The 12,114-nt window shown below is 41.6% G+C and overlaps 1 protein-coding gene across 1 annotated transcript in view; it reads left to right on the top strand.

Annotated features, from left to right (window-relative positions):
- KIF6 (kinesin family member 6) overlaps positions 1–12,114 on the top strand; it is a 173,192-nt gene that overhangs the window by 124,369 nt on the left and 36,709 nt on the right. Inside the window, exon 16 of the mRNA XM_064158320.1 lies at positions 10,388–10,438. Within this exon, the coding sequence (XP_064014390.1) occupies positions 10,388–10,438 (51 nt within the window). The remainder of the gene's footprint in view (positions 1–10,387; positions 10,439–12,114) is intronic.

Genomic DNA, 12,114 nt, shown 5'->3' with positions numbered 1-12,114 from the left:
TATGAACTGCCATGACAACAAATGTGTTAAATTACCTTTAAGTAGCAGCTTTTCTGGTCCTCGGATGTCTATGAACTGAAGTCAGGTAGTCATTACTCAATTGCTACCCTACACTTTGCTGGCTTATTAGCTAATAAGTCCTTAGGTCAGTCTATTACATTTGCTCTTTTAAAGAAAAGATGCCAAATGATAGTGTTGCTGTTTAAGCTTTCCCAGAGCCCACAGGTGCAATGGAACAGAATTTAGGATGCTTTCCCCCGCAGAGAGAGTGGTTTGCCATTGGAATGGGCTGCCCAGGGAGGTGGTGGAGTCACCATCCCTGGAGGTGTTCAAGAAAAGCCTGGATGAGGCACTTAGTGCCATGGTCTAGTTGACTGGCTAGGGCTGGATGCTAGGTTGGACTGGATGATCTTGGAGGTCTCTTCCAACCTGCTTGATTCTATGATTCTCTTCTCCCTGTATGGAAAAAATTAGGCAGAAGAGTGAAAATGGTAAACCTGAAGAACAGTCTTGCACTCATTGGAAAGTTAAAAGGTAATTTTAACAATAAATAAAAGACATTTAAAGTAAAGGAAGGTTACAGAGATAGAAGGGAAGGGAATAGGTATAGATATACATACACCAAACCAAGCTGTATGGCAGTGGATTGTCTGGATTGAGATGGATTCTCCTTGGATGCAGGCCCCAGCATGAGGTAGCAGGTTGTGGTGGTTTGAGGGGTCCCAGGTTCCCTTAGGAAGACCACAAAGTCTGTCCCAGGGAATGGATCTGGTCATCCCCTGATATCCTTATTTTGTTATTCAATCCCATAATCCTGCTAACACTCTATAACAGAGCAGCCAAGTCAGCTCTCTCTCTTTTCTCCCTTCCTTTTAGATCTCCAGAGGGATTCTTACCTAGGTAACTATGTAAGAGTAAACCTGCCTGTGGCCTTCAAGGTTGCAGCTGCAGCAAATTTCCAGCTGTGCAATGCAGGCCTGCTTGGGCCTAAATGGGAGACAATTGGGGGGGTGGGAGGGGTGGTAGAAAACAAGCACTGGGGTTTTGGTGGTTTAGCTTGGTTGGAGGGAAGGTCTGGGGGGGAATCCTCATGTGTCCTATCTGTATTAGGTGTTAAGGATTCATGTGCCCTGTATCTTCTCCTGCACATCTTTAAATGCAGCTTGTCTGTATTCCTCTCCAATTCAGGAAGAGCATTCTTATTTTACTGCCTTTTTTTGAAGAAAAGAGTAAAATAATCTAAGTCTGTCATGCTCTATAAAACTACAACACAGGTGTGGCCACATGGTTAGGCCACTCTCCTAGTTAACAGGAGCAGTAGCGGCAAGGAGATGTCACAGAGGTGAATGCAGTAGCGAGAGAGAGAGCAGGAACTTGACTGCCTTTTAAATGGGGTTGTGGATGGGAAGTGGGAGTGGAATAAACTTTGACCACGGGGTCCTCCCCCCAGAAGGGTCCAGGTCCCCCTGCCTACCTGGGATCAGGTTTCCAGACCACTCCCCTACCCCAGATGGGTTTAACATAGCATAGGTAGTTAATGCTATATTACATAAGTTGTTTTCTTTAAATCTGGTTGTCCCTCCAGGCTGCAAGTGCACACTGCTGGCTCTTGTTGAGCTTCTCGTCCACCAGCACCCTCAAGTCCCTCTCCTTGGGGTTGCTCTCCAGCCAGTCACTGCCCAGCCTGTATCTGTGTTTGGTTTTTAAAATCCTACAGTCTTTTTGTACAAAAAGTTTTCCTTGATTGTGTCTCTACTGGATGGTGTGAGATTTTATGAGTGAAGAATCTTGTTGAACACCATGAGGTTGGCTTGTGCCTACCTCTCCAGCCTGTCAAGTTTTCCCTCTGGATGGCATCCCTGACCTCCAGCCTGTCTGCTGCACCACACAGCTTGGTGTTGTCAGCAAACTTTGAGTGTGCACTCAATGCCTCTGTCCATGTCACCAAGGGAGATGTTAAACAAGACTGGCCCCAGGACTGATCCCTGAGGGATTCTGCTTGTCACTGGACTCCACTTGGCCATGGACCCATTGACAGCCACTCTTTGGGTGTGGCCATCAAGCCAGTTCTTTATCTATCTAGTTGTCCACCCATCAAACCCATGTTTCACCAGCTTGGAGACCAGGGTGTGGTGCAGGACAGTGTCAAAGGCTTCACTCAGGTCCAGGTAAATGACATCAGTTGCTCACCCCTCATCTATGAATGTTGTGACCTGTTCATAGAAGGCTGCCAGGTTTGTCAGGCAGGATTTGCCCTTGGTGAAGCCATGCTGATTGTACCAAATCACCTCTTCACTATTCTTCTGTCTCAGTAGTGCCTCCAGGAGGATCTGCTTCATGATCTTACCAGGCACAGAGGTGAGGCTGACTGGCCTGGAGTTCCCCAGCTCCTCTAGGGGCATGGAAGTTATGCTTCCCCTTTTCCAGTCAGTGGGGACTTCACCAGACTGCCATGATTTTTGGAATATAACAGAGAGGGGTTTAGCAACCTCCTCCGCCAGTTCTCTCAGTACCCATGGGTGTATCACATCAGGTCCCATGGACGTGAACACTTTCAGGTTCTTCAGGTGATCACAAACCTGAAAGGTTAGAAATTACTGCAAGAAAGAGGAACCACGTTTAGAGAACTACATATTGAGTAGGGCAAGCAGTGACACACAGCGAACACAGGAGTTTCCGCCTTAGAACACAGGAGGTTCCACCTCAACACAAAGAGACATTCTTTACAGTGGGAGTGACAGACCTTTGAAACAGGCTGCCCAGGGAGGTTGTGGAGTCTCCTCTTCTGGAGACTTCGAAAACCCCAGTGGATGCATTCCTGTATGGCTTGCCCTAGGTCATCCTGCTTCAGCAAGAGGATTGGGCTTAATGATCTCCAAAGGTCCCTTCCAACCCCTAACCTTCAGTGATTCTGAGTGACAGAGACTGCTGTCTGATAACCTTTCTGTTTGTAAATTTGAACATGCTTGAAGGGGTTACCTATGTCAGTAAAAAAAACCTGTTATCAGCTGAGTATGGCAAGGAAAGCAACATGCCCAACTGAGAGATTTTAAATAGTAATCACAAAAGGTGCAGTTTTTTGTGTGACAGTAAAATGTATGCATTTGAATCTGTGATGTTTAAACTTCAAATAGTAAGAATGTGTTGGGAAATTGTGTATTTCTACATGTCATAGCTTAAATTGCCAGTATGGTCATGCCAAACTGTTCTTGAGCAGCCAGAATGTAGGATACCCATACTACTGTGAAGGCAACTTTTGATAGTGGACCTTGAGAAGAAGGGAAGGGAGAGGAGAAAGAGATAGTAAAGTTTTAAACTGCTGCAGATGTGCTGCATCAAGAGAAGTGTGGCCAGCAGGTCAAGGGAAGTGATCCTTCCCCTCTACTCGGCACTGGTGAGACCCCACCTGGAGTACTGCATCCAGTTCTGGAGCCGCTATTACAAGAGGGATGTGGATGTGCTGGAATATGTCCAAAGAAGGGCCCCAAGGATGATCAGAGGGCTGGAGCACTTCTGCTGTGAGAAGAGACTGACAGAGTTGAGGCTGTTCAGTTTGGAGAGAAGGTGGCTCTGGGGTGACCTTATTGTGACCTTTCAGTATCTTAAGGAGGCCTATAAGAAATGTGGGGAGGGCCTTTTTAGGACATCAGGTAGTGATACAACTATGGGGAATGGAACAAAGCCAAAAATGGGTAGATTCAGGCTGGATGTTAGGAAGTTCTTCACCATGAAGGTGGTGAGACCCTGGAACAGGTTGCCCAGGGAGGTCATGGAAGATTTAATTTGTGCTTGTTTAGCAGGACTCCTTATCTGATTCAAGTGGATGCATGCAACTTTATGAATCAAATTTAATAGATGCAGAGTCTTGAGTAGGTCTTCATAGTTGACCCTGCTGCATATGTAAGAGGCATTGCATTACGAACAACCCTGCATATTTCCTGTCACAGAATCAACCAGGTTGGAAGAGACCTCCAAGATCATCTAGCACCCAGCCCTAGCCAGTCAACTAGACCATGGCACTAAGTGCCTCATCCGGGCTTTGCTTGAACACCTCCAGGGATGGTGACTCCACCACCTCCCTGGGCAGCCCATTCCAATGCCAATCACTCTCTCTGGAAACAACTTCCTCCTAACATCCAGCCTAGACTTCCCCCAGCACAACTTGAGACTGTGTCCCCTTGTTCTATTGCTGGTTGTCTGGGAGAAGAGACCAACCCCCACCTGGCTACAACCTCCCTTCAGGTAGTTGTAGACAGCAATGAGGTCTGCCCTGAGCCTCCTCTTCTCCAGGCTGCACACCCCCAGCTCCCTCAGCCTCTCCTCATAGGGTTTGTGTTCCAGGCCCCTCACCAGCTTCATTGCCCTTCTCTGGACACCTTCCAGCACCTCAACACCTCTCTTGAATTAAGGGGCCCAGAACTGGACACAGTACTCAAGGTGTGGCCTGACCAGTGCTTAGTACAGGGGAAGAATAACCTCACTTGTCCGACTGGTCACACTGTTCCTGATGCAGGCCAGGATGCCACTGGCTCTCTTGACAACCTGGGCACACTGCTGGCTCATCTTCAGCCTACCTGTCATGGTTTAACCCAATTCAGCAACTAAGCCCTACACAGCTGCTCACTCACTCCCTGTGCAGTGGGACAGGGGAGAGAATCAGAAGGGTGAAAGTGAGAAAAGTCATGGGTTGAGATAAATAGAACCAGTTTAATAGGTAAAGCAAAAGCCATACAAGCAAAGCAGAACAAGTAACTCCTTCAGTACTTCCCATTGGTAGGCAGGTGTTCAATCATGTCCAGAAAAGCAGAGTTCTAACCATGCATAACTGTGACATGAGAAGACAAATGGCATCACTCCAAATTGCTCTACTTCCTTCTTGCTCCCCTTAGACATTTTTGCTAAGCATGGCGTGATAGGATATGGAATATTCATTTGATCAGTTGACCCAGTTGTGTCCCTTCCCGACTTCTTGTGCACCTCCAGCCTACTCACTGTTGGAGTCAGGTGAGAAATAGAAAAAAAAACAAACCCAAAAAACCCAAATCAAAACACCACACAAACAACAACAATAAAAAAGGGCAACAAAACCAACCACCCAAGCAAACAAAAAAGGGCAAAAACTCCAAACAAACAAAAAAACCCCAACCATATACCATTATCAGGGACCCAAAATGACCTGGAGGATGACCACATTCCTGGATGCATAACAGAATGTTCTAGGTATTTTATGTAACACCAAAAATCATTTGAAGAAGAAGAAAGAACACAAAAGAAGAAAGAAGCACAGCATCCTAGTTGAGGTGTGAATGCTTTGTGATCTCCTGGATGGAAAGACTTCTTAAGCTTGGAAAATATCCACTAATAGAAAAATGTTAAGGAATAGCAATAAATGAGAGGCTATTGATGAAGGTTTCAGCTTGTCAGTTATTCAGTCAGAATGGACACTGCATCAAGTTAAAGGTCTATCCATGTCAATAACAACAACTATTCTCAAAGGGAGGTAGTTACGGTTGTAGCTTGTGTAGTATTTTTATCCTTTAAGTTAGCAGTCTCTGAAACCTAATAATAGTGTTTTATGGAAGATCAGATAAAATGTAAAAGGAGCTTTAAAACCTGGAATGTGGACTTAAACCCAGAATACTTCTGAAAATCACTTCATTTTCAATTGCAACACATTCAGGTTTTTTGTATTTCCCTAAAGCATGTGCAGTGTTATCAAACTGTTGCCTGTAATAAATTGAAAGATAATTTCCTCTCCTTAAAACAGTCTAGAGGAATATGAAAGAGGAGAAGCTAAAGGACAGCCATGTTATTCAATTTATGAAACCTGTCATATTCAGTCATTGTACAGGATAGATTCTTCTGCTTTACATCAGTCTTTATTAATCTTCTCTATTCTATTTTGTCTTCTCCATTTCCCTCCTTGCTTTTGTCTCCTGCCACAAAGCTGACGGCCTGTGTTACCAGGTCATCTCTTTTCCATACCTCAGGTTGGTACATGTGTCCAGAAACACAGGCCAAAACCAACAGATTTATCACAGCCTTAATGACAGCTGGCTGCATGCTGAGTGAATTCTTAAATTCCCCAAAACTACTTTTTTTGCCAGAACATGTGGAGCTGCAGCATTCAACATTTTATTGGGGCTGTTATCTCCAAATGAGGAATGATTCCACTGGAAAAAAAATATTTTGTATAAGCTGCAGACCTATTTTTAGCACTTCTTGTTTGGTGAAACTTCAGGAAACATAATTAGCCATATGTTGAGAGATTCTCTCCAAGTCTGAAATTCAGCTTTTGCAAAACACTACCTTGTCCACAACTTTGCACTGTTGGGATTAGGATAGACTGGGGAGGTGGCAGGAGGGAGGGGGATGAGAATGCAATTCTTCATATTTCTTTGGGTAAATATTTGTGTTTATGAAGGTTGTAGAACTGGCAGTACTAAAGACTGAAGTCTTCCATTTGTTTATACGGGAAGGCCTGTGCATGCAAGAGATTCATCCACTTCTTCTGTAACTTATGAACTTCAAGCCTTACGTTAGGGTGATGGTATTCTCAAAGGCAGAAAAGTAGAGCAGGTCAGAAACATTCATCCTCCCCCACAAGTATTTGTAGTGAAAACAGAGCAAGATTACTTTAATCAAAAACATGCACAGAAAATGTCGAGGTTTTGACAAAAATAAGAGTTTCAACATGAAAATGAAGGATTTTTCCAAAGGAAATCTAAATAAACTGTCAAATTTCAAATTGGATTAAAACAAATTGAAAGATTAAATCATATCTGGCTAAGTCTTGGAATGGAATTATAGTCAGGTGTCTCATGATACTGTCATGTCCTCTGAAACAGAATTCCTATTTAGGCTACTTTTCCTGTAATACAGTTGGAGTTTATCCCCAAGATGTTTTCTGCAACATAATGTTCATTTTTTTGCTGCCCTGAAAAGGCAGTTCAGACTCTGTGTAATGAATAAGTGTGACCTTTATCTTTATAAAAGAAAAACTCTTTTACTATAAGAATGGTAAGACTGGATTTGTATTTTTCTGGCTTTATTTGGTTCCTCTCTGGCTGCAACTTCTCATTCATTTTAAAGCTGATAAACAAAAGAATTACAACGTTTCTACAACATCATGATCCGTATCATGAATGAAGCAGAAGTGTACAAAGGCTAGGGTTTTGATTGTGGTCTGGTTGAAGGAAGATTTGGAGAAGGTTTTGGGTTGATGGGATTTTGTGTTAAACCCAGATTATGGATCTGCTACTGCACTGCTTTGCATTGTAGTTTTTAGTTATTAGTAGAACCTTACATTTAATCATAGAATCACAGAATGTCAGGGTCTGGAGAGGACCTTGAAAAATCATCTGGTCCAGCCCCCCTGCCAGAGCAGGATCACACTGGAATGCATCCAGATGGTTCTTGAATATCTCCAGAGAGGGAAACTCCACAACCTCCCTGGGCAGCTATTCCAGTGCTCTGTCACCCTCACAGTGAAAAAATTCCTCCTCAGGTTCACATGGAATCTCCTATGCCTCAACTTGCACCTATTGTCCCTTTTCCTGTCACTGGGCATTGCTGAAAAGAGGCTGGCTCTGTCCTCCTGGCACTTAGGACCATAGAATCAACTACGTTGGAAGAGACCTCCAAGGTCATCCAGTCCAACCTAGCACCCAGCCCTAGCCAGACATCTACACAATGACACCAAATGCCTCATCCAGTCTTTTCTTGAACACCTCCAGGGACAGTGACTCCACCACCTCCCTGAGCAGCCCATTCCAATGGCAACACTTGACCCTTACATATTTATTCATGAATGAGGTCACCTCTTAGTCTCCTCCTCTCCAAGCTAGAAAGCCCTGACTCTCTCAGTCTCTCCTCCTAAGAGAGATGCTCCATTCCCTTTACCATCTTTGTAGCTCTCAAGCAGTTCTATGTCACTCTTGAACTGGGCATCCCAGAACTGGACACAATACTCCAGATGAGTCCTCACCAGGACAGAGTAGAGGGGAAGGAGAGGCTCTTTCAACCTACTAACCACAGCCTTTCTAATAGACCCCATAATGGCTCTGGCCTTCCTTCTTGCAATATATTCTCTGTGTGTTTGTGTCTTTAATTATGTTGAAAGTCATTTTAGAGCCTCTTTCCCCACTACCCATTCAAACAAAGACAGCTTACAGTAGAAGTAGGGCTTCTGCTATACCAAGAGTAAATTCAGGGTAATTGAAAGTCAAGCCTCTTGGCTGTAGTCATTAAAAATCTCATCCCCGTGTCCATGTTTTTGCATGTATTTGTATTGATTGGTCTTACTTTTGTTGACTTGTTGGGTTTGCTTTTGCTCAGCTGATCTCATTGCCACCTGAGATGCAAAACATTTAGATTACTGCTGATCTGTTTCTAGCAAGGTTAAAGAAAGAGAAATAGCACTGCTAAAACCCTGTATTGACAGGATTAAGAACTTGTATGTCTTGTTTTCAGTTGACTCTCGATGAACAGCATATTCTCACTACTAGAACCATTTTCTCAGATTACAGTGGCAGTGCCTTTTGCAGCTCCCAGTACTTAAGAAAGTGTTTTTCTGAAGATACATGTATAGCTGGCTTTCTGAGGAACCTAAGTTAATGGTATTCTATTGAGATGGATATCAAGATTACTGCAGTTATTTTGTAACTGTCTCGTGGCTCAATATTGAGTTAACATCACCATGTGTGATAGAGTACAATAGAATACAAAGACCTAAATATCCAGAACAGCAAAAAGCAATCTGTGGAAAAAAATGGGACATTTAATCACGTTTCACTGAGTATTGACATCATTTATAGAGTTTTCAAAGCACAAATAGCACATTATTGATGATTTAACTGGGGTTTCATTGGTAAAGCAATTAATCAAGGGGGATTTCATGTAGAGTTCTAGAAATCAGGAGCTTACTTAACTAAGTTTTTTCTGTTGAGTGTTAATACAGCTGAGACAAAGGGTTTACTTGGTATAGCTAGAACCTGTTTCTCAGTAGCTGAAGGCTTTTCTTCATTTTATGGATAACTTTAAGTATGAAATAATTAATTGGCTTAATAGAAACAATTTAAAAGCATAAAACTTACTGTGGAGAAAACTAAGAATCCTCAAACCCCATTTTACAGACAAGGAGGAGGTAGGGAGTTTGGGTTTGGTTTCTAAGAGCATTCAAAACAGCATACCTTTGCTATTATGGTGCTATGTGTTGCATTCAGTATCTTTTCTACACTACTACTAAATAGTTGAGACTTGTTCTATTAATTCCTAAACAAGCTTAATTTTTCATCATTCTTTGGTGGTCCTAGAACAGTCTAACTTTAATGACCTATGAATTGAAATGACTTTTCACATTCTCAACTTAAGCATTTGGCAGGTTTTAATGATGTCATTTGCTCTGATTAGTTTACAGTTTATCACTTGAAAGCAGAAGGATATTTTTAATTCAGAATGGATAATATACATAACTATAGGTTTTGGGAGAAAAAGTGAATCCAGCATGGATTACTTTTTTTCTTGCTTTGGTGTCAAGATGTACATCTTAGTAAAACTTATAAGTAAGTCTGATTAAAAATTGTTTTGATTTCAAAACTTGAAAGGCATAATCCCATCCTCCTTCTGCATATATATGGCTCAAATTACACAATTAGGGTTATGCTTTTCCTTTATTAGTTCTATTAATATCTATGAATAATGGCTTTGTATGTGGTAATCTTAATGATTTGAAATAATTGATGAACTAGAATAGTGTCACAGATTAAGTTGGAGATAACAAAAGAAGAGTAAACCATTCTATGAAGCATGAGAGTCTAACTAGGCATAACGAGATAATGAAATTAAAGTTATTTGTTAATACCAGTGGCATAAGCAGAGTGAGTTCTGTTGAACAGTACAACTTGCAAAAGCTCTAGCACATGGGATATTTTAAGCTGAGCTGGATGAACAGGAAAAAATGGACTGCAGGGAACCCTTCACTGGCAAAGAGGCGTACTGGATGACCTAATAGCTCATTTCCACTGCTAGCGCCTATAAGTCTGTTTGAACAAATATTTGGAATTCTGTATGTCTTCTCGCCTCACTTGGACTTCTTTTGTATCTAGCAGCAGGAGTTCATTATCCTGTGAAAGTGCTTGACAGTAAATAGCTTCATCTTCAGCTTTTCTTGCTGGGCAAAGTTATATGTAAAGCCAAATTGTGACTACTTGTTTACTAGCAGTAGCAAGAAGGATAGAGCTCAGACAACTACTTGTCCTGTGAATCACAAAAATACTCCTTAAATTGGCTAGGAGCACAAGGGATTTCAAATATTGGGAAATAAGCAATGATTTCACTAGTTTTTGCAGTTTGGTTCCTTACTATTTGCATTTTGTGTCTTTTACAGACCATCTGAAAGGAGAAATTACCCAGAGGCGCATTCAGAGGGCAGCTCTAGGTAAGAGTAAAGCGTTTTAAATACAATGGGATGCAATGAGGGCAACAAGCTCTCTCCCAGGGCTGAATCTGCTTGAGAGGCAGATAGTATTTTCTATTTATTTTTTTTTTAGCACAGTGTTTCTACAGTAATCCCTACCACAGAGAACACTCTGTGAACTTTGTCAGAGGTTTGGGTTGAAAGGCACCTGACTTTATGTATGGTGAGAAAAATAACGTGAAAGTCTTACAGGTTTGGGGGTTTGACAATGGCTTACTCTGAGCTCATAGAGACTAAAACAAGACCAGCTGTCTCCATTTTCAAGTTTTTCTTGCTTTCTGAAGACTCTAATTTGAATTCCCATTAACAGGCACTGATTTGTCCTGAGACTGAGCTCCTAGCCACAATCTAACATGCTTCTTAATTTTCCTTATCCCAAGAGGGACTGAAGAAAGCATATACAGGCCATTTCTTCTGCATCTAGTTATACAAGTTGAGAAGCTATTTCTTGAAGTTTCTGTTGATACAGCTGTGAAGCTAAAAGTTACTATATCAGTTGTTCATAGAAGTGTGAAGTTGTCCAAATTTAGTTTAAGATGCTTTAAACTGACTCCACTGACTACATATGAAACAGTCTAAGAGTTTTCATATGAGAATTTCACTTTTTAGACAGTAAGCTTTGGCTAAAATGTGACAGAAATCTGCTGGAGCAGTAGCAGTTTAAGGCACTCTCACTTAGATCCATAAAAGGATCCCACAATGTGCCTTCATGGACCTTCTTCACATAAAAGATGGAGCTAATTCAGACCAGACTGCAGTTAATGGTTTTATTTCTATGTATACATAACACAAAAAAACAATATTTGTCTTAATAGGAAGGAGAAAATGGAGGGGCTTTCTTTGCTCCCTCTTTCTTTCTGTCTTTCTTTCTTTGCTCCCTCTTTCTTTCTTTCTTTGCTCCCTCTTTCTTTGCTCCCTCTTTCTTTGCTCCCTCTTTCTTTGCTCCCTCTTTCTTTGCTCCCTCTTTCTTTACTCCCTCTTTCTTTCTTTCTTTGCTCCCTCTTTCTTTGCTCAAAATTTGGAAAATAAATTACCATCAAGTAGCAAAATAGTTTCCCCTTTCTCTTCCTAATTTAGCCATGCATGTCAACATCTGTTGATGATGCTATTGTTTTATATCTTTATTCTTTCTTATATTTCTTTCTTTAAAGAGCAATGAAAATTAATGCTATCTTTGTCAATAAAGTTTCTTTTTATCAATATGAGATGAGGAAGTGACCTATGTGCTAGTCTCTTCTCCCTGATATCCAGTGACAGGACACTTTGGAACATATGAGGAAGTCTAGACTTGATATTAGGTAACATTTCTTCACCAAGAAGGTGGTCAAACAGTAGAACAGGCTTCCTAGAGAGGTGATGAATGTCCCATGCCTGACAGTGTTGAGTCATTTGTCAGCACTCTTAGTAATGTGCTTTAACTTTTGGTCAGCTTTGAAGTGGTCTGACAGTTGAACTAAATGACTATTGTAGGTCTCATCCAAATGCTCTGTTCTGTTTTGTTCTGATCTATTCTATTCCATTCAATCTAAAAGTATTAACTTCCATATAACATGGAATTCTTCTTTAATTCACTCCATGTTTTAATACTGCCCAATACATATACTATCTTCTAATAATGCTTTCTACTAAGTTTATGC

This window comes from Pogoniulus pusillus, chromosome 18 (genome assembly GCF_015220805.1).
Source record: "Pogoniulus pusillus isolate bPogPus1 chromosome 18, bPogPus1.pri, whole genome shotgun sequence".
NCBI classification, from domain to species: Eukaryota; Metazoa; Chordata; class Aves; order Piciformes; family Lybiidae; genus Pogoniulus; species Pogoniulus pusillus.
Note: the sequence above shows the minus strand (reverse complement) of the source record. Positions and strands in the feature narration are given on the sequence as shown.